The 21,981-nt window shown below is 41.6% G+C and overlaps 2 protein-coding genes across 5 annotated transcripts in view; both read left to right on the forward strand.

The window, feature by feature from the left end:
• Window positions 1-2,745: 2,745 nt before the first annotated feature.
• On the forward strand, window positions 2,746-11,134 carry LOC112070212 (matrilin-3). Of its 3 annotated transcripts, none has more exons than XM_070438876.1 (6): window positions 2,746-3,149; window positions 5,457-6,026; window positions 7,263-7,388; window positions 7,823-7,906; window positions 10,213-10,324; window positions 10,533-11,134. In XM_070438876.1, exons 1-6 carry the CDS (start codon window positions 2,966-2,968, stop codon window positions 10,579-10,581), a joined length of 1,125 nt encoding a protein of 374 aa, XP_070294977.1. In that variant the 5' UTR covers window positions 2,746-2,965; the 3' UTR covers window positions 10,582-11,134. The 3 variants fall into 3 exon arrangements, with proteins under 3 accessions (XP_070294977.1, XP_070294978.1, XP_070294976.1); XM_070438875.1 differs by having other exon boundaries at window positions 2,747-3,149; window positions 7,820-7,906; XM_070438877.1 differs by lacking the exon at window positions 7,823-7,906.
• A 763-nt stretch (window positions 11,135-11,897) lies between these two features.
• The window catches only part of wdr35 (WD repeat domain 35), a 44,324-nt gene continuing 34,240 nt past the window's right edge, over window positions 11,898-21,981 (forward strand). For both annotated transcript variants that reach the window (XM_024137635.2, XM_024137636.2), the window contains exons 1-7: window positions 11,898-12,242; window positions 12,599-12,716; window positions 13,979-14,050; window positions 14,129-14,221; window positions 15,248-15,376; window positions 15,675-15,808; window positions 15,987-16,152. In XM_024137635.2, coding sequence (XP_023993403.1) covers window positions 12,219-12,242; window positions 12,599-12,716; window positions 13,979-14,050; window positions 14,129-14,221; window positions 15,248-15,376; window positions 15,675-15,808; window positions 15,987-16,152 — 736 coding nt within the window. In that variant the 5' untranslated portion in view covers window positions 11,898-12,218. The remainder of the gene's footprint in view (window positions 12,243-12,598; window positions 12,717-13,978; window positions 14,051-14,128; window positions 14,222-15,247; window positions 15,377-15,674; window positions 15,809-15,986; window positions 16,153-21,981) is intronic.

A 21,981-nucleotide genomic window follows, 5' to 3' on the forward strand; every position in this document is an offset into this window, starting at 1 on the left:
CAAACATGCTGGTCTACATTCTACCCATTCTATCTCTAGAACACAGCAGCCTAGCAACGTGCTGGTCTACATTCTACCCATTCTATTCTCTAGAACACAGCAGCAAGAAACGTGCTGGTCTACATTCTACCCATTCTATTTCCTAGAACACAGCAGCCTAGCAACGGGCTGGTCTACATTCTACCCATCTCATTCTCTAGAACACAGCAGCCTAGCAACATGCTGTCTACATTCTACCCATTCTATTCTCTAGAAACACGCAGCCTAGCAACGTGCTGGTCTACATTCTACCCATTCTATTCTCTAGAACACAGCAGCCTAGCAACGTGCTGGTCTACATTCTACCCATTCTATTCTCTGGAACACAGCAGCCTAGAAACATGCTGGTCTACATTCTACCCATTCTATTCTCTAGAACACAGCAGCCTAGCAACGTGTTGGTCTACATTCTACCTATTTTATTCTCTAGAACACAGCAGCCTAGCAACGTGCTGGTCTACATTCTATCCATTCCATTTATAGAAAAGCCCTAGATGGACTGTGAAATACATTACAATTCCAAGCACTATTACTGTACAAATTTGACAAAAAACTTTCAAATTGCCATGCAAAATGTAAGAATTGTTGCCACAAAATCAAGCATTTTTACCCCTAACTATAACAAAACGATTCAGAAAATTCCTGGAGGGATTGACTTCATCATATTATCTACCTACCTTTGTTCTTAACATTTAGTCCTTCTTTTAAACAGTTACTGACAAATTAAGACTTTTCTATAAGAGCTTTTTATCTGAAGGAAACATTGTTCAATGTGATTGTATGTCTCCAGAATAGACAACCCACCTGTCTGGTTGTCACTTAAATCAAGTACAGTAAATCTGACCTCTTAATTCCCTTTCTAACTAAAGCGTTCTATGTAAGTACAGCACATGGATATACTGTATTACTCTGGTGTTACACAAACAGACACACACACCCAGCAACTATCACACGTGTCACACACACACACACACACACACACACACACACACACACACACACACACACACACACACACACACACACACAAACACACAATTTTACAGTTGTGATCTATTTGCACCCTCTGTGTTGAGGTCTGCTCTCTATCTTGTCTTCATCCTCCATCTGTTTCCAACTGAGTACACCAAGTTTGGTACATTTGACTCATTGCCAACCTTTCTAAAAATGAAGTTGTTAAAAAGGATCATCCGAGTTAACTTCAGAGAGTAGCCATTCCATAAGGGAAATATGCAAATACATGCTGAAACAGGCCAATAGAATCTGGTTTCCTTGTGCTTGGCTCTGCCCACCTTCTTCCTTGTTTGGCACACTGTGTGAGAGTCGAGGTGTAGGAACCAGTTGGTCCACATTGTGTCACCACTGATACACTTCCTCCCTGTATGAACACAGATCAGACCTGCAGGGCTCAAATGCGACCACTTGGGCAGCCTGGTCTCATAGACTTGACGTAACATAGTAAATGTATATCTGGGACACTCAAATTAGTATGATATGTTATGTTTGTTATGGTTACATAAGACAGATGGTTATTTAAGGCAAAAATGAAAGAAGAGTGGTTTGGTTGGGGTAGATAGGTAGGTGTATAATGCGAATGTCTAGCAACGCAAAGGCTGTGAGTTTGAATCTCATCACAGACAACTTTAGCATTTTAGTTCATTAGCAACCCAAACTTTGTGAGTTCCAATCTTATCACGGACAACTTTAGCATTTCAGCTGATTAGCAACCCAAAAGTTGTGAGTTCGAATCTCATCACGGACAACTTTAGAATTTAGCTAATTATCAACTTCTTAACTACTTACTACTTTTTAGCTACTTTGCAACTATTTAGCATGTTAGCTGAAACCTAACTCTTTTAGCTAACCCTAATCTTAACCCTAACCCCTAACCCTTAACCAGCTAGCTAACATAAGCCACCTAGCTAGAATTCGTAACATATTGTATGTTTTTCAAATTCTTAACATATAAGACGAATCATAATTATTAACATATCATAAGAGATTGGTGATGGAAAACAACAAATTAATACATACCATATGAAACATAACATACAAAATAAATTGATTTCCCAGATTTACGTAAAGAATAATACGAAATTCTCAGAGACCAGGTTGCAGCCAGCTAGTCAGCCAGTGGATGATACTATGGCAGTGCCAGAAAGCACAACACATTTCAATATTAATTCAAGAGCAGCCTTGTAACTTTGTCCTCCCTACGATCCTCATCCCTGCACACCTCTACCGTCTTGCTTTCTGCTAAAATAATAATATGCATTATGGAAAGATTATTGGAATTTGGTTCAGGATTTTCCATAAACAAAGTAAAATTATACAGTTGTTTTAATATGAGCACAAGCATTTCAGAGGTACAGTTTTGGCCAGAATAAATTTGTTATGTCCAACTAATGATTTTACTCTTTATTCTTTTACCAATTTAACCAAATWYCAGTGGCTTCTATTTTTGTGAACAAGTTTGTTCATGATTTTCACTAATAATATTAATTAACAATCGAAAAATRTCAGCAAATAAATTTATAGCGTTTTAAAAATAAACGTTTAATAATTTATGCATATCAAATTGAGAATAAAACTGATCTCACGAATAAGCTTGCATGTGATTGTATGTGACGCTCGGGGTCACACTTTGCATGAACAATGGCAAACAAAATTGCATCCTCTCCAACCCCATCACATCGTCTGCCTAGCCTAGTGTGCGTAAAGCAGGTCACACACCTGCCCCGAACCAACACCGAACTGTGATCTTTTCTTCCCACGTCTAGTTTTCGATTGGACAACTTTCTCCCACGTGTGTCGGCCGGAGATACTTAAATATGCCCCCAGAGAGCAAATGATTGTACTCGTGGTTTAGTATTATGAATTGCTTCTTGATACGGACCTATTAAAAGAACCAACTGCCTGCCACAGGATGACATCGTTAATCGGAGGACTYGTCTTTTGCATTTCCTTCCTTGCCCTGGAAGTCCAAGCAACATACCGACTTTATGGAGGATACCATCCTCGGCAGCATCAGGCAGACAGCCCYATCKYGCCACGGCAAACGTTTCAGCGGAGCTTCCAACAGCAACAGCCATTTCAGAGTGTTCAGCAAGGTCAGCAACACATTTGGAATGTTCAGCAACCAGCTCAGTTGTCTCAGAATCAAAGAACTATTGATTTGGGAGGCTGGTTCATTTTCATGCTTTGTCCATTATTCTGTAGAGAGGCCAATGTTTTCTGTCTATAGTGCGCAGACAGCGGTAGCCGATATTTGGAATATTCAGCGCAGACTGCTGTTTATATTAAATTATATTTGAGATTATAATATATTTAAATTAATAATTTGCCATTGACGTCCATGTATGATGTGCATTAAAGTTTCGAATGTAATCAAATCTCCTGTATTGGCCAGTCGTCTGGAATTACAGAATAAAGAATTCTGTAAATGATCTGATACTGTAAATATACATTCTTATCTTGCCAGACAATAACATACATTTAGAAATTCATTAGTACGAACATGTTACCAAATAGCACATCAAAGGAAGGACTGTCAATGTGTAGGCTAACTTACTCAGTCCTTTGGGCTAAATTCATCCTTCCGGCTATTATATTTCAAAGTTAAAAGTTCAGAACCCATCAACGTTACATTGTGAGAAATGGAAAACAAGATACTGTATGATGTCGATTACTACTGTAGAAATGTTATGTTTAATCTTTATTTTAAATTTTTCATCGTTTTTTTTGCATCTGTACTCAATTGCTAGCAGACAGGACCGATTCTTAAGGCTAGCAGCCAGCCTCTTACTGATGCTTAAGGCTATACGCGTTTTTTTGTACTTCACGTCATCACCATGTAAGCCATAGGCGCTGGACCAAAAACAATAACCATCGCTCTACTGCATCTTCCTCCCTCGTGGTGGCCCAAAGCACATGGCGATAATCACTAGTACTAGCAGCCACACAGGAAATGGCCACCAGTCATGTACCTCCAGCTCACCGCACCACCCCTTCGACCTGCACCCCCACCCCCATCATCAGTGCTGTCACAGGTATAAGAAGAAAAAAAAGTCATTTTTAATGAACCCCCCAAGGACTGATTGATTGCTGGGAAGAAATCTGACACCCCTCCCTTCTGTTGGTACTCTTACCCCTTTTCCCAGTCTCTTATCCTGTTCAATGATTGAGCAGGTGCTGTGGTAAAAGTCACTATTGTTTTTCTAATGTCCTCTGCAGGTGAATCTTGAGAGAAATAGGATAAACATGTGCTCACTATACTACATGGGATGAATTGACTTCCAAGTTCAAATTTAACCTTTATTTAGCTAGGCAAGTCAGTTAAGAACAAATTCTTATTTACAATCACGGCCTACCCGGGGAACAGTAGAGTGACAGATTTTTTTTTTTTTTTTACCTTGTCAGCTCAGGGATTCCATCCTGCAACCTTTCGGTTACTGGCCCAATGCTCTAACCGCTAGGCTATCTGCCGTCCCTAGTTACCATGTTTACATCCCTCAGAAAAGGTCAGAAACGAAGCTTTGTTTCATCTCGTGTCCATTCCTAATCCACTTTACTTCAGATTCCTTTAGACTTTTATTTTTACTGCTTTTTTTTGTAGCATATCGTTGCTGTGTGTAAAGAAGCATGCACGATCGCCCGCTTAAAAACTAACGTTCCCATCCAATCTTTTTTTAAATAGTAGCACATGTTAATAAGGTGACTTGCTAAAACCTTAAGCAACTCCAGGCCTGAATGTGAAGCCTGAATGTGAAGCATGAATGTGAAGCCTGAATGTGTTTGATATATATACTGAATGTACAAAACATTAGGAACACCTGCTCTTTCCATAACACAGACTGACCAGGTGAATCCAGGTGAAAGCTATACATCCTTATTGATGTCACTTGTTAAACCCACTTCAATCAGTGTAGATGAAGACTAGAGACAATTGAGATATGGATTGTGTATGTGTGCCATTGAGAGGGGGAATGGGCAAGACAAAATATTTAAGTGCCTTTGAACAGGGTATGGTAGTAGGTGCCAGGCGCACCGGTTTGAGTGTGTCAAGAACTGCAACGTTGCTGGGTTTTTCCATGCTCAAAAGTTTCCAGTGTGTATCAAGAATGGTCCACCACCGAAAGGACATCCAGCCAACTTGACACAACTGTGTCAAGCATTGGAGTCAACATAGGCCAGCATCCCTGTGGAACACTTTCAACACCTTGTAGAGTCCATACCCCGATGAATTGTGCCTGTTTTGAGGGTGGTGCAAGTCGATATTAGGAAGTTGTGCCTAATGTTTTGTACACTCAGTGTATATGACAGAGGATGTCTGGCTAGCAGTTCCCTGTCAAAGTGTGTAGAGCAAACCATTTCACCCTCTGTGGTAAAAACCTATGTCACGTTCTATTCCCTCGCAGAAACCCACTGCAAAAGCCGCCCCCTAGATCTGGTGTTCATCATCGACAGCTCCCGTAGCGTACGCCCCCAAGAATTTGAGAAGGTCAAAATCTTCTTGGCTGACATGGTCGACACCCTCGAGATTGGCGCAGACGCCACACGTGTTGCCGTTGTGAACTACGCTAGCACAGTGAAGATTGAGTTCCTGCTCAAGACGCACTTCGACAAGCCGGGCCTGAAAGCAGCGTTGGCGCGCATCGAATCCTTAGCGGCTGGCACCATGACGGGGCTAGCCATCAAGACGGCCATGGAGGAGACCTTCACCGAGGGATCGGGCGCCCGGCTAACCAACAAGAACATCGCCAAGGTGGCCATCATCGTGACGGACGGGCGGCCCCAGGACACGGTGGAGGAGGTTGCCGCGGCGGCGAGGGCGGCAGGCATCGAGATCTACGCAGTCGGGGTGGACAGGGCGGACATGAAGTCCCTGCGTCTCATGGCCAGTCTGCCATTGGACGAACACGTGTTCTACGTGGAGACCTACGGCGTCATCGAGAAGCTCACGTCCAAGTTCAGGGAAACGCTGTGTGGTAAGAGAATGAGGCTAGTGCTCAGGCTTAGGTGAGAGATAAGTCATGTTTGCAAGTCCTCCTATAATAGCGGTGCACAATTGAATAAGAGCCTCAGTCCTGCTGGTTTTAGTTTCTTTCAGTCCTTGACACCTACTAATGTTACTGACCACCCAGGAAACATACCTGGTTTCCTAGGTCTAAACTAGTTGTTGGTTTCCCAGGTCTATACTAGTTGTTGGATTCCCAGGTCTAAACTAGTTGTTGGATTCCCAGGTCTAACTATGTTGTAGGATTCCCAGGTCTAAACTAGTTGTAGGATTCCCAGGTCTAAACTAGTTGTAGGATCCCAGGTCTAAACTAGTTGTTGATTCCCAGGTCTAAACTAGTTGTAGAGTTCCCAGATCGAAACTAGTTGTAGGATTCCCAGGTCTAAACTAGTTGTAGGATTCCCAGTCTAAACTAGTTGTGGATTCCCAGGTCTAAACTAGTTGTAGGATTCCCAGGTCTAAACTACTTGTAGGATTCCCAGTTCAGTTCTAAACTAGTTGTTGGATTCCCAGGTCTAAACTAGTTGTTGGTTTCCCAGGTCTAAACTAGTTGTTGGATTCCCAGATCTAAACTAGTTGTTGGATTCCCAGATCTAAACTAGTTGTAGGATTCCCAGATCTAAACTAGTTGTAGGATTCCCAGTTCAGTTCTAAACTAGTTGTTGGATTCCCAGGTCTAAACTACTTGTAGGATTCCCAGTTCAGTTCTAAACTAGTTGTTGGATTCCCAGGCTAAACTAGTTGTAGGATTCCCAGGTCTAAACTAGTTGTTGGATTCCCAGGTCTAAACTAGTTGTTGGTTTCCCAGTCTAAATGTAGTGTTGGATTCCCAGATCTAAACTAGTTGTAGGATTCCCAGATCTAAACTAGTTGTAGGATTCCCAGATCTAAACTAGTTGTAGGATTCCCAGGTCTAAACTAGCTTTTGTTTAAAAATCAAGAATGGAAACCAGCAGATGCAGCTCTCGAGGACTGGTGTTGTGCACCTGTACCTAAAAAACATTGACTAATAGTAATAATTATTTCAACATTTAATGTGAAACAGTGATAAAAAAAAAATATATATAGATTCCGTATGATAACCCTCAATTGACCAATTAGAAAGTAATTAATAATTTACCTGAATTAATACTAACCTGATTAATCCTGTTCAAGGTGATGATGTTGTCAGACTAAACCAATCAGCTGTGAGGATGTTTGTTTACAGGTGTGGACGCCTGTGCCCTGGGACACGACTGCGACCACATATGTGTCAACAACAACAACAACAACTCGTACGCCTGCAAGTGTCGAGAAGGCTATACACTGAATGCAGACAAGAAAACATGCTCACGTAAGGACCACAAGCCTCTATCGGGAATGTGGATAGCACTTTGTTCGATAGGTACCTACATAAGGACTTCATAACACATTCATAACCCATGAATAACCCATATATAAGCAAGCATTTCCCAACAACCACAGGTTGATTTTTGTGATACTTATACTGCAGATTTCAACGATTGTTGACATAAGTATTTATGAAATGCTCATGTACTGCTTATGAAGGTGTTATGTCATGTATGAGTTATGAATGTATTATGAAGTACTTATGTAGGTAGCCTTCAAATAAAGTGTTACCGGAATGTTTTTGTGTGTAGGGGACATTTTTACTGTATTTATTGTGTAGTACAGAAAATGGGAGGGTATCAAAACAAGCCTCGTATTTAGGGGCAAAGGTCAATATTAATGTGAAAGATTTTGTCTTATGTTTACCCTTGGCAGCAGGTTCTTTGCAAAACCAAAACCAAAACCAGAACCAAAACCAGAACCAAAACCCAAACCCAAACCAAAATGGATCAGGTTCCAACGGTTGGTGCACCTTTATTTCAGAATTCATAGGCTAGAAATCCTAAGTGCTGCTGTTATGGTATGCATGCCCAGTGCTTGAAGTGGACTGAAATAGATGCCACAGTCATTCTGGCTGCTGGTACTGTTATATTTATTATTCTACAACAGGTGCAGAAACTCATGATGTGGAACATTTAAGGTGCCCCCGGAACTCAGTCCCTGTGTGTTCCTGCCAAAGTCAAGCACTGTGCATGCCACTATCCAATGCGTTTACGCCATCTTTGCTAGCTAACATTGCTTTGTCCCCTCTTCACCTTATACGGCTAATACATGGTGAGTTTGTTGTGATGCGTCGGCGTGGCTTATTTAGCATTAAAACCCACAGAGCTGCAGAGTAGCCCAGGCTGCAGGGCTAAAGCTCTCGACCTGCCTTGGTTATCGGCGGTTCCAAGAGCGTCCGCCTGGACAACTTTGAGCTGGTGATGAGTCGGCGCTGGCACTGTCCAGTTTGGCCTGATCCAGTACACCAGCTGAGTCCGGACCTAGTTCACCTTAAACCACCACCAAGGCTTTGAAGAAGGCAGTGAGAGGTGTTCAGTACATGGGCTCCGTGACCGTGTTGACCCTGCTCCACCTGCTGGACAGGAGCTTCACACAGGGAGAAGGCACCAGGCCAAAGTGCTCCGGGTGGCCATCGTGCTGACGGATGGACAGTTGCAAAACGACATCTCGGAGCATGCCAGGAACCTTAAAGAGCAAGGTGAGAGACCTTTTTCTTAAACAGTATAATGTAACACCATTTTATTGAGTTGAACATATCTGAAATTGTAAGATGACAACTCCAAACTCTAAAATGACTCACTTTTTTTGTTTGTTCATCCAGTAAATTTTTTGAGTTCATTATTTGAATGTATGTTTCCTCCTACCGTAGCTGTGTAATAATTAAACTTCCAACCCGATGTATATCATGCACCCTATCACAATTTTGAGTTTGTCTAAAGAGTGACCTTTGTCCTGTCCTGTCTTCCTTCTCTCTTTCCTCAGGTGTGGAGATGTATGCGGTGGGTTAAACGGAGGAGAGCGAGCTCCTGGAGATTGCCTCTGAGCCCCACAACCAGCATTACGTTCACTCGGCTGACTTTAGCACCGTGGACTCCATAAAGAGCAAGTTCTGCCACTGTAAGGAAGAAGGAAATGGATACGCATGGGAAGGTGCAGCATGAGCTAGCCGCTAGGGGAACAACAGCTAGATCCAGGAGAAGGACCCAAAGGAGGAGCCTGGTCGACTGACTTGTGTTTGGCCTCATACGTTTGTTGGACTGATGCCTGGGTATTTCAAATTGCATGCAGTCACCTGTGGTTTGTTTCACATCTACGGGAGACCTTGAAAAATCTAAGTATACATGATGGGTTTGTGTTATGATGAACAAGTGCTTGAATGAAGGGGCTTGTCTACTGCCTTGGTTAAAGCTTGAATGAATGGCTGACCTACTGCCTTGGTTAAAGCTTGAATGATTGGCTGACCTACTGCCTTGGTTAAAGCTTGAATTAATGGCTGACCTACTGCCTTGGTTAAAGCTTGAATGAATGGCTGGCCCTACTGCCTTGGCTAAAGCTTGAATGAATGGCTGGCCCTACTGCCTTGATTAAAGCTTTGAAGTGATTGTTAACCTTTTGCCAAACCCAATTGATTTACCATTGACTTCCCCTCGATGATCTAAAAAAACTTCACCTGATCTTTGACTAACTACTTGACATCACTTGACTGTATGCATTGTCTGTATTGGAAGTTTTGACTTTACGTTAAGTGAACTAGTTGTAACACTTTACATTACGTTGCTCCAATAACCTCATAGTAACAGGGAAATGTAATATTTGATTGCATTGTGCAATTTGTAACTACACAATTCGTTTCCTTGTAACCACTATGGAAAATGATTTTAATAGATCCCTAGGTGTGAAAGAAGTGACACTTTATGTTTCTAGCTACTGTGTAACACAGGGGGCTGCTGAGGGGAGGACGGCTCATAATAATGGCTGGAATGGAGTGAATGGAACGGCATCAAACACATGGAAACCATGGAAACTATGTGTTTGCTCTATTTGATACCATTCCACCTATCCTGCTCCAGCCATTACCACGAGCCCATCCTACTCAACCAACCTCCTGTGCGTAATACTGAGTAGCCTATCATATTTAGACGACCAAAATAATACAGGAAAAGCTAACAGATAAGTTGTTTATTGGTAACTGCAGTAACTTAATGTCAGGTTTTTCATAAAAAAATGTAGCATTTATTAATTATTGCCATTGATGTCTTTTTCAGAGGACGCGAATGAGATGAGTGGGAATGAGCTGAGTGAAGACGCCTGTATGTGTGAGGCTCAGATTGCGTTCCAGATGAAGATGCAATCCACCATAAAGCAGCTGACCAACAAACATATCCTTTTAACCTCATCGGTCGTTTTTATAATGGGTAAGGGTGGTATTTATATAGGGCTTTACACAAGATCTCAAAGCCACTACCACCAGCTGCAATGTTGTATGGCCATGTGTATATTGGTCTACTTTGAACTGTTACACTTCCCTATTACACTTCAGTATATGCATTGAAGAAGACAAGTCATTTCCTTGACTGTTATTTCCACTTGATGACCTATCGAGGAAAGTGACCCAGTTTGGAGGCAGGCGTTGATTCTAAAGAAGAGGACGCTGCAGAGAGACCATTCAGAGCTCACCCAGTTAACCTCAATCTAAAATGGCTGTATAGTTTTCCTATTTTTAGCGACCGTCATTATTGACAACAGTCCATTTTGGAGTTATCGTACTGTATACCCTCCTTCAATATATGTGTTTTTAGATCTAAAACAATGTATTTACCATTGAATGACATGGCCAATAATGTTTCATTTGCTCACAACAGATGTCCCCCATTTCATTGTTAAAACTAGGAACAAAGACCAAAGTTGACTTTTTTTGCACAATATTTGTCTCCCCATGGTGGCACCTTTCCAGTTTAACAACATTCCATCTTCCACCACATAACCTATAATAAAGAGGAAGCAATACAGGCTCCATCACTGACAAGTGATTTGTTTCCTTATTGTGGTGCAAGATAAATGACAGAGACACGAAATGTAATTTCTGTCAATATATGGTGTTCTATTGTTCTATTTTCTAGTGTTCTATTTTGGATATTTGTACAAATGTACACATTAAATACATATTTTGAACAAATCTCATATTAACATTGTTTCTGTCCATATTTTTTTGTCATAAAGATTAAAGTGCTACATGCATATACTGTATATACGTCAAGCACAATATAAAAAAACATAAGAAATACCTTTGCTGGCTGTCTCCAAGTCCACCAGCTACTAAACAATTTGTATCGAGAATAATTAACCCCCCTAAAAAAGGAGAGACTGAAAAGGGATTGTCAAATTCATATATGCCATTTCGCAGACACTTTAATCCAAAACAACTTTAGGTCATGCTTGCATACTTACATCCAAAGTGAATACAGTTGTAACTACATTGTTCATGTATGGGTGGTYGTGTGAATCAAACCCTCAACCCTGGTGTTGCAAGCACCATGATCTACCAACTGAGAGCCATACATGACCAAGGAATTTTACAGACTAGCTGGATGATAAAAAGTATGCACATAATGTTGCCAAACATTTCCCAGATTGAGCCATACTGTAGATATTCTAATACATGGCTCTGACATTTCCCATTTCAGAAGTGTTTACATACACAAATGGGAACAATGCATGTGTAACGGATGTGAAATGGCTAGCTAGTTAGCGGGTATGGGCGAGGGGACGGACGTAAAGATAAACTGTTACACATGGAGATAATAAACTTGGAGTAAAGAGACAAACATGCAGAAGGGAGTGCAACGAACAAGGACTACAACACAGCACAGATTTAAATAATGATGGACTACAATTACCGCAATGTTGAGAGCGGAAGCCTCGACAAAGAGCTTTCCGGTGTGTGGTTACCAGGGATACCGATGAAAGCGACGTCGAAGTGCTGCAAAAAAAGCTGGCTTGTGAATTTAGTTTATGAAGGAAACACATAGTTATGAAATGAAATAAATTCTCAACTATGAATGTATCTTGCGCGGAGTTAGCTAGCTATATTCTAGAATAGTTTGTTTGTAAACTGTTTGACAACGGTGACTGAATCTCCAGCTAGCTAACGTTACTTCCATAAGCTAGCTAGCAAGTTGCTTGCGTTATCTCTCTAACATCGCTAGCTGGCTAATGTTAGCTTTAGCAAGCAAGTTCTAGTGAACGTGTGTTGGGTCACTTGGCAGCAACGATGTTTATTTATCTCAGTAAGAAGGTAGGCATCCATTTCGGTGACATTTAGCTGTCAGATAGTTTTGTTGATACGCGTGAAGCTTCCATACGTCTCTCACTTGTTGCCTATCAAGACGAGAGCCGCATCAACATGCCATTATGATTTGGCTAATATTGTATTCATCACCATCATGCACACAGTCTCTTGCATGGTTGAGCCAGCCATTTACTGCTTGCTAACTATCTAATTATGACTGTGCATGTTACTAACTGGGACAGCAGGCACATATTTCAGAGCCTGTTGGCATAAGCAATACAATAAATGTCCCTTTTGCCTACAACAGTAACAACCAGTTATAATCAATATGATCTAAATGCACAATCCTCTTCCCCTCTCAGATTGCCATCCCCAACAACATACGGCTGAAGTGTGTGTCATGGAACAAAGACCAAGGCTTTATAGCCTGTGGAGGGGATGAGGGTCTTCTCAAAGTCCTGAAGCTGGAGACACAGACAGGTGAACTGGCTTTCCAACACAAGTTACCTCTATAAGTTGAGATTTGCTGAGAGTACCATCTGAGCTATGTTATGCAATGTTTCCAAACCCATTTGATTCAGATTCATTTTAGTTATTTAGCAGACACTTTTATCCAGAGTGACTTACAGGAGCAATTAGGTTTAGTGGCTCAACGCTCTTAACCGTGATTGTACCTGCCTCCCTAATTCCAAATGTTTGTGAAACAGAGCTAGAGTAGCTAATTGTATGTGAAAAACAGTTTAAAACCAAAATCAGCTTGGCAACAGTAGACATATTCTGCCAGCAGTAATATGTCAATTAGAAAGTAGGATGGTGAGTTTCTATCTGAGCTTTACCCCAGTGTGTTACCTAAAGGGCTCAGACTTTTCTGTTTCCATTGGCACTCATGTCTCACGGGACCATGGCCACGGCGGACTTGCTCTGACTTGGGGCTAAGGCCTGGCCACCGGTACTTTTCAGCTGGCATTTACAGAACAATGGCTAACTGTGGACCTGGGAACACCTTGTCACAAAGCAACTGTCTTGATGATGCAGAGCCTGTTGATTCTGCTCACCCCAAGTCTTTAGTGTCACACTCCCGATGGAAACACAATTACACTAGAGCCTACATTAACATAAAACACTGGTGTGGGGTAAGTCTTAGGTGGAAGTGCAGTATAATGGTGTCAGGGACCTATTTGCTCGGGCTTCTCTGTATTAGGCTACTTTAGAGCTATGATATGATTCAAGAAGCTTGTGATGTTGACAGGCTTATTTAACTCACTATAGGCTAGATAATCAAATCAAATGTTATTGGTCACATACACGTGTTTAGCAGATGTTATTGTGGGTGTAGCGAAATGCTTGTGCTTCTAGTTCCGACAGTGCAGTAATATCTAACAAGTAATATCTAACAATTTCACGACAAATACCTAATGCACACAAATCTAAGTAAAGGAATGGAATTAAGAATATATAAATATATGGATTGGATATATAAATATATGGACGAGATTGGCTTGGTTTAGGCTTGAGGATTTCAAATCATGCAAAAATTGGCACTTTGTATCCAGAGAAAAAAAAACACTTAAGGAATAATTACTTAGTGTTAGGAATTACTGTACTAGTATCCTATAAAGAAATTAGGAGTGTCCTATATATGTAAGTAGCCTAAACAATAGTGTTGCCGCTGTAATTGTAAAAAAACACACACACAAAAAACATGACTTCTTGTTCTCTTTGGCGCTGTGAACTTTCAACAGATGATGCCAAACTCAAAGGACTTGCAGCACCCAGCAATTTGTCAATGAATCAGACACTTGAAGGCCACAGTGGTAAGTAAAGTGCTATTATGCCTCTTTCTGGGAGCCAGTGGGACCTCTGAACTCTGTTTGTTGTTTGGTATGACACAGGTGCAGTCCAGGTTGTGACGTGGAATGAGCAGTACCAGAAGCTTACCACGAGTGACCAGAATGGTCTCATTATTGTGTGGATGCTCTACAAAGGTAGGCTACACTGTATAGTCACATGTACTGATAATAATGTATGGGGGGGGGGGGGTTGGTAAAACACAAGATCCATCAGGATGCCTGTGGTCAGAAAGACTGTAGGCGTATTACACTTGAAGGATATGTCAAGTCAGAGAAACACTTCAGCCATCTTGAAGCGTTGTCCATTTCTGTTGACTATTTAATGTATGACATAATGATATGGTGTGTGACTATGTGATGATTATAATGATATGGTGTGTGACTATGTGATGATTATAATGATATGGTGTGGGACTATGTGATGATTTATAAGATATGGTGTGGGACTATGTGATTGATAATAATGATATGGTGTGTGACTATGTGATGATTATAATGATATGGTGTGGGACTAGGTGATGATTAATAATGAATGGTGTGGGACTAGGTGATGATTATAATGATATGGTGTGTGACTATGTGATGATTATAATGATAATGGTGTGTGATTATGTGATGATTATATGATATGGTGTGTGACTATGTGATGATTAATAATGATATGGTGTGTGAATAGGTGATGATTATAATGATATGGGTGTGATTATGTGATGATTAATAATGATATGGTTGTGTGATTATGTGATGATTATAATGATATGGTGTGGGGACTATGTGATGATTATAATGATATGGTGTGGGACTATGTGATGATTATAATGAATGTGGTGTGGGACTATGTGATGATTATAATGATATGGTGTGGGACTAGGTGATGATTATAATGATATGGTGTGGGACTAGGTGATGATTATAATGATATGGTGTGTGACTATGTGATGATTATAATGATATGGTGTGTGTGATTATGTGATGTTATAATGATATGGTGTGTGACTATGTGATGATTATAATGATATGGTGTGTGACTATGTGATGATTATAATGATATGGTGTTGTGATTATGTGATGATTATAATGATATGGTGTGTGATTATGTGATGATTATAATGATATGGTGTGGGACTATGTGATGATTATAATGATATGGTGTGTGACTAGGCTGCTGGTACGAGGAGATGATTAACAACAGGAACAAGTCCGTGGTGAGGAGCATGAGTTGGAATGCAGATGGCCAGAAGATTTGTATTGTTTACGAGGACGGGGCAGTCATTGTTGGATCTGTAGATGGTAAGTGCTCCTCTTTTTAACACGTCTCTCTGGACAGTTTGGTTCGTTTTCTCAAACAGAGATTAAGCCTAGTCTTGGGCTAAGAAACACTTCCAAAAGAGGATGCCCTAAGAATTGTTTTTCTAATTCATTCACTGGGTCCWTTGGGTTATTTCAGTTTTTAACAGTCAGAACAAGTTGTCATTGCATAGCTATTGATTTCTCACACCCGTTGTATAGTATAATGGTAATGAGAAAAGCATCATGACGAATATGCCACGTGGTTGTTTTATAATGGTTGTGTTTTTTGTCTTTTTAGGTAACCGAATCTGGGGGAAAGAGCTCAAGGGAATTCAGCTCGCTCACGTGGCCTGGTCGCCAGATAGCAAGATCCTCCTTTTTGGGATGGCCAATGGGGAAATCCACATCTACGACAATCAGGGAAACTTCATTGTAAGTCTGGTAGCCTTTGAAAAAGATAGCAACACACCAAAAGTAACAATGGATCGCGCTTTTTGTACACTTAGTAAAGGTGCACGTTTCAATTGTTTTAGAGTGTTTAATGCAACCCCACTTCTGAAGAGTGGATAACTTAGTTCTAGGAGACTTAGAGATAATCATTATGTTGCAGATGAAGATGACTGTCAGCTGTCTGCATAACGTGACTGGAGCCATCAGTATCGCAGGGATCCACTGGTACGCAGGGTCAGAGGGCTACGTGGAGCCAGACTGCCCCTGCCTGGCCATCTGCTTCGATAACGGACGGTGTCAGGTCATGCGATACGAGAGTGATGAAAGTGAGTGAATTGGTTCAGAACTTTTGTGAAACAGCACAGTTAAAAATATATGGCAAATAGAAATTAAACTGGATGGACATCAGAAAAAGATGGGTGAGGTTGAGGGTAGAGGAAGGACGAAATAGAACTATTGTAACATAGATTGTGCCTGTAAAATGTATATAGTATGTTTAAGCTGGAAGTAGAAGCCTGGGTGTTGTTGTTCATTCGTTTGTTCCAATTAGTAGAAGGGTGGTTAAGTTAGTGGAAAATATAATAAATACGTTAAAAAAATATATATATGTATGTGTGTATGTAAAGTTGAAGTCGGAAGTTTACATACACTTAGGTTGGAGTCATTAAAACTCGTTTTTCAACCACTCCACAAATTTCTTGTTTTAACAAATGATAGTTTTGGCAAGTCGATTATGACATCTACTTTGTGCATGACACAAGTAATTTTTCCAACAATTGTTTACACACAGATTATTTCACTTCTAATTCACTGTATCACAATTCCAGTGGGTCAGAAGTTTACATACACTAAGTTGACTGTGCCTTTAAACAGCTTGGAAAATTACCCGAAAATTATGTCATGGCTTTAGAAGCTTCTGATAGGCTAATTGACATAATTTGAGTCAATTGGAGGTGTACCTGTGGATGTATTTCAAGGCCTACCTACAAACTCAGTGCCTCTTTGGTTGACATCATGGGGAAATCAAAAGAAATCAGCCAAGACCTCAGAAAATAAATTGTAGACCTCCTGGTTCATCCTTGGGAGCAATTTCCAAACTCCTGAAGGTACCACGTTCATCTGTACAAACGATAGTACGGAAGTATAAACACCATTGGACCACACAGCCGTCATACCGCTCAGGAAAAAGACGCGTTCTGTCTCCTAGAGATGAACGTACTTTGGTGCGAAAAGTGCAAATCAATCCTTTGATTTGTGAAGATGCTGGAGGAAACGGGTACAAAAGTATCTATATCCACAGTAAATCGAGTCCTATATCGACATAACCTGAAAGGCCGCACAGCAAGGAAGAAGCCACTGCTCCCAAAACTGCATATAAAAGCCAGACAATGCTTTCCACATGCACATGGGGACAAAGATCGTACTTTTTGAGAAATGTCCTCTGGTCTGATGAAACAAATAGAACTGTTTGGCCATGAATGACATCGTTATGTTTGTAGGAAAAAGGGGGATGCTTGCAAGCCGAGAAACATCATCCCAACCGTGAAGCCCCGGGGTGGCAGCATCATGTTGTGGGGGTGCTTTGCTGCAGGAGAGATGGTGCACTTCACAAAATAGTATGGCATCATGAGAAAGGAAAAGTATGTGATATATTGAAGCAACATCTCAAGACATCAGTCAGGAAGTTAAAGCTTGGTCGCAATGGCTCTTCCAAATGACAATGACCCCAAGCATACTTCCAAAGTTGTGGCAAATGGCTTAAGGACAACAGAGTCAAGGTATTGGAGTGGCCATCACAAAGCCTGACCTCAATCCTATAGAAAATTTGTCGCAGAACTGAAAAAGCGTGTGCGAGCAAGGAGGCCTAAAAACTGACTTGGTTACACCAGCTCTGTCAGCAGGATGGGCAAAATTCACCCGACTTTTTGTGGGAAGCTTGTGGAAGGGCTACCCGAAACATTTGACCCAAGTTAAACAATTTAAAGGCAATGCTACCAAATACGAATTGAATGTATGTAAATTTCTGACCCATTGGAATGTGATGAAAAGATATAAAAGCTAAAATAAATCATTCTCTCTACAGGTCGTGGCCAAAAGTTTTGAAGAATGACACAAATATTAATTTCCACAAAGTTTTGCTGCTCAGTGTCTTTAGATATTTTGTCAGATGTTACTATGGAATACTGAAGTTAATTATAAGCGATTTCATAAGTGTCAAAGGCTTTTTATTGACAATTACATTAAGTTTGATGCAAAGAGTCAATATTTGCAGTGCTGACCCTTCTTTTTCAAGACCTCTGCCAATCCGCCCTGGCATGCTGTCAATTAATTTCTGGCCCAATCCTGACTGATGGCAGCCATTCTTGCATATTTTAATGCTTGGAGTTTGGTCAGAATTTGTGGGTTTTTGTTTTGTCCACCCGCTCTTGAGGATTGACTACAAGTTCTCAATGGGATTAAGGTCTGAGGAGTTTCCTGGTCATGGACCCAAAATATCGATGTTTTGTTCCCGAGCCACTTAGTTATCACTTTTTGCCTTATGGCAAGGTGCTCCATCATGCTGGAAAGGCATTGTTCGTCACCAAACTGTTCCTGGATGATTGGAGAAGTTGCTCTCGGGGATGTGTTGGTACCATTCTTTATTCATGGCTGTGTTCTTAGGCAAAATTGTGAGGGAGCCCACTCCCTTGGCTGAGAAGCAACCCCACACATGAATGGTCTCAGGATGCTTTACTGTTGGCATGACACAGGACTGATGGTAGCGCTCACCTTGATTCTCCGGACAAGCTTTTTTCCGGATGCCCCAAACAATCGGAAAGGGGATTCATCAGAGAAAATGACTGTACCCCAGTCCTCAGCAGTCCAATCCCTGTACCTTTTGCAGAATATCAGTCTGTCCCTGATGTTTTTCCTGGAGAGAAGTGGCTTCTTTGCTGCCCTTCTTGACACCAGGCCATTCCCCAAAAGTCTTTGCCTCACTGTGCGTGCAGATAGACTCACACCTGCCTGCTGCCATTCCTGAGCAAGCTCTGTACTGGTGGTGCCCCGATCCCGCAGCTGAATCAACTTTAGGAGACGGTCCTGGAGCTTGCTGGACTTTCTTGGGCGCCCTGAAGCCTTCTTCACAACAATTGATCCGCTCTCCTTGAAGTTCTTGGTGATCCGATAAATGGTTGATTTAGGTGCAATCTTACTGGCAGCAATATCCTTGCCTGTGAAGAATTTTGTGCAAAGCAATGATGACGGCAGGTGTTTCCTTGCGGGTAACCATGGTTGACAGAGGGTGAACAATGATTCCAAGCACCACCCTCCTTTCAGTCTGTTATTCGAACTCAATCAGCATGACAGAGTGATCTCCAGCCTTGTCCTCGTCAACACTCACACCTGTGTTAACGAGAGAATCACTGACATGGTGTCTGTTGGTCCTTTTGTGGCAGGGCTGAAATGCAGTGGAAATGTTTTTTGGGGGATTCAGTTCATTTGGATGGCATAGAGAGACTTTGCAATTAATTGTAATTCATCTGATCACTCTTCATAACATTCTAGAGTATATGCAAATTGCCATCATACAAACTGAGGCAGCAGACTTTGAAAATTAATTTTTGTGTCATTCTCAAAACTTTTGGCCACGACTGTACTATTTTTCTGACATTTCACATTCTTAAAATAAAGTGGTGATCCTAACTGACCTAAGACATGGATTTTTTTACTGTGATTCAATATCAGGAATTGAGAAAAACAGAGTTTAAATGTATTTGGCTAAGGTGTATGTAAGCTTCCGACTTCAACTGTATGTATATAAACTCAGCAGAAAAATATACGTCCTCTCACTGTCAACTGCGTTTATTTTCAGCAAACTTAACATGTGTAAATATTTGTTTGAATATAACAAGATTCAACAACTGAGACATGAACTGAACAAGTTCTACAGACATGTGACTAACAGAAATGGAATAATGTGTCCCTGAACAAAGGGGGGGGGGGGTCAAAATCCAAAGTAACAGTCAGTATCTGGTTTGGCCACCAGCTGCATTAAGTACTGCAGTGCATCTCCTCCTCATGGACTGCACCAAATTTGCCAGTTCTTGCTGTGAGATGTTACCCCACTCTTCCACCAAGGCACCTGCAAGTTCCCAGACATTTCTGGGGGGACTGGCCCTAGCCCTCACTCTCCGATCCAACAGGTCCCAGATGTGCTCAATGGGATTGAGATCCGGGCTCTTCGCTGGCCATGGCAGAACACTGACATTCCTTTCTTGCAGGAAATCACGCACAGAACGAGCAGTATGGCTGGTGGCATTGTCATGCTGGGGGGTCATGTCAGGATGAGCCTGCAGGAAGGGTACCACATGAGGGAGGAGGATGTCTTCCCTGTAACGCACAGCGTTGAGATTGCCTGCAATAACAACAAGCTCAGTCCGATGATGCTGTGACACACCGCCCCAAACCATGACGGACACTCCACCTCCAAATCGATCCCGCTCTAGAGTACAGGCCTCGGTGTAACACTCATTCCTTCACCCATAAACGCGAATCCGACCATCACCCCTGGTGAGACAAAACCGCGACTCGTCAGTGGAGAGCACTTTTTGCCAGTCTTGTCTGGTCCAGCGACGGTGGGTTTGTGCCCATAGACGACGTTGTTGCCGGTGATGTCTGGTGAGGACCTGCTTTACAACAGGCCTACAAGCCCTCAGTCAAGCCTCTCTCAGCCTATTGCGGACAGTCTGAGCACTGATGGAGGGATTGTTCGTTCCTGGTGTATGGCCATCCTGTACCTGTCCCGCAGGTGTGATGTTCGGATGTACCGATCCTGTGCAGGTATTGTTACACGTGGTCTGCCACTGCGAGGACGATCAGCTGTCCGTCCTGTGTCCGTGTAGCGCTGTCTTAGGCGTCTCACAGTACGGACATTGCAATTTATTGCCCTGGCCACATCTGCAGTCCTCATGCCTCCTTGCAGCATGTCTAAGGCATGTTCACTCAGATGAGCAGGGACCCAGTGCATCTTTCTTTTGGTGTTTTTCAGAGTCGGTAGAAAGGCCTCTGTAGGGTCCTAAGTTTTCATAACTGTGACCTTAATTGCCTACCGTCTGTAAGCTGTTAGTGTCTTAACGACCTTTCCACAGATGCATGTTCATTAATTGTTTATGGTTCATTGAACAAGCATGGGAAACAGTGTTTAAACCCTTTACAATGAAGATCTGTGAAGTTATTTGGAGTTTTACAAATAATTTTTGAAAGACAGGGTCCTGAAAAAGGGACGTTCCTTTTTTTTGTTGAGTTTATATACAGTGCATTCGGAAAGTTTTCAGACCACTTGACTTTTTCCACATTTTGTTACGTTACAGTCTAAAATGGATTCAATAGTTTTTTCCCCTCATCAATCTACACACAATACTTCATAATGACAAAGCATAAACAGGTTTTTAGAATTTTTTGAAAATGTATTACAAATAAAAACTAGAATACCACATTTACATAAGTATTCAGACCCATTACTCAGTACTTTTTTGAAGCACCTTTCGCAGCGATTGCAGCTTCGAGTTTTCTTGGGTATGACGTTACATGCTTGGCAACCCTGTATTTGGGGATTCTCACATTCTTCTCTGCAGATCCTCTCAAACTCTGTCAGGTTGTATGGGGAGCGTCGCAGCACAGCTATTTTCAGGTCTCTCCAGAGTTGTTTGATCGGGTTCAAGTCCGGGCTCTGGCTGGGCCACTCAAGGACATTCAGTGTGCTTAGGGTCATTGTCCTGTTGGAAGGTGAACCTTTGCCCCAGTCTGAGGTCCTGAGCAGGTTTTCATCAAGGATCTCTCTGTATTTTGCTCTGTTTATCTTTCCCTCGATCCTGACTAGTCTCCCAGTCCCTGCCGCTGAAAAACATCTCCACAGAATGATGGGGTAACTTAGAAATGTCTTTGTTTTTTGAAGAAAAACWTTTTTTTTGTCAAATTCATCAGATATACAGTGTAGCCATTGTTAATGTTGTAAATGACTATTGTAGCTGGAAATGGCAGATTTTTTAAATGGAATATCTACATAGGCGTACAGAGGCCCATTATCAGCAACCATCACTCCTGTGTTCCAATGGCACGTTGTGTTAGCTAATCCAAGTTTATCATTTAAAAGGCTAATTGATCATTAGAAAACC

This window comes from Salvelinus sp. IW2-2015, unplaced genomic scaffold, assembly GCF_002910315.2.
Source record: "Salvelinus sp. IW2-2015 unplaced genomic scaffold, ASM291031v2 Un_scaffold1259, whole genome shotgun sequence".
In the NCBI taxonomy this organism is placed as follows: Eukaryota; Metazoa; Chordata; class Actinopteri; order Salmoniformes; family Salmonidae; genus Salvelinus; species Salvelinus sp. IW2-2015.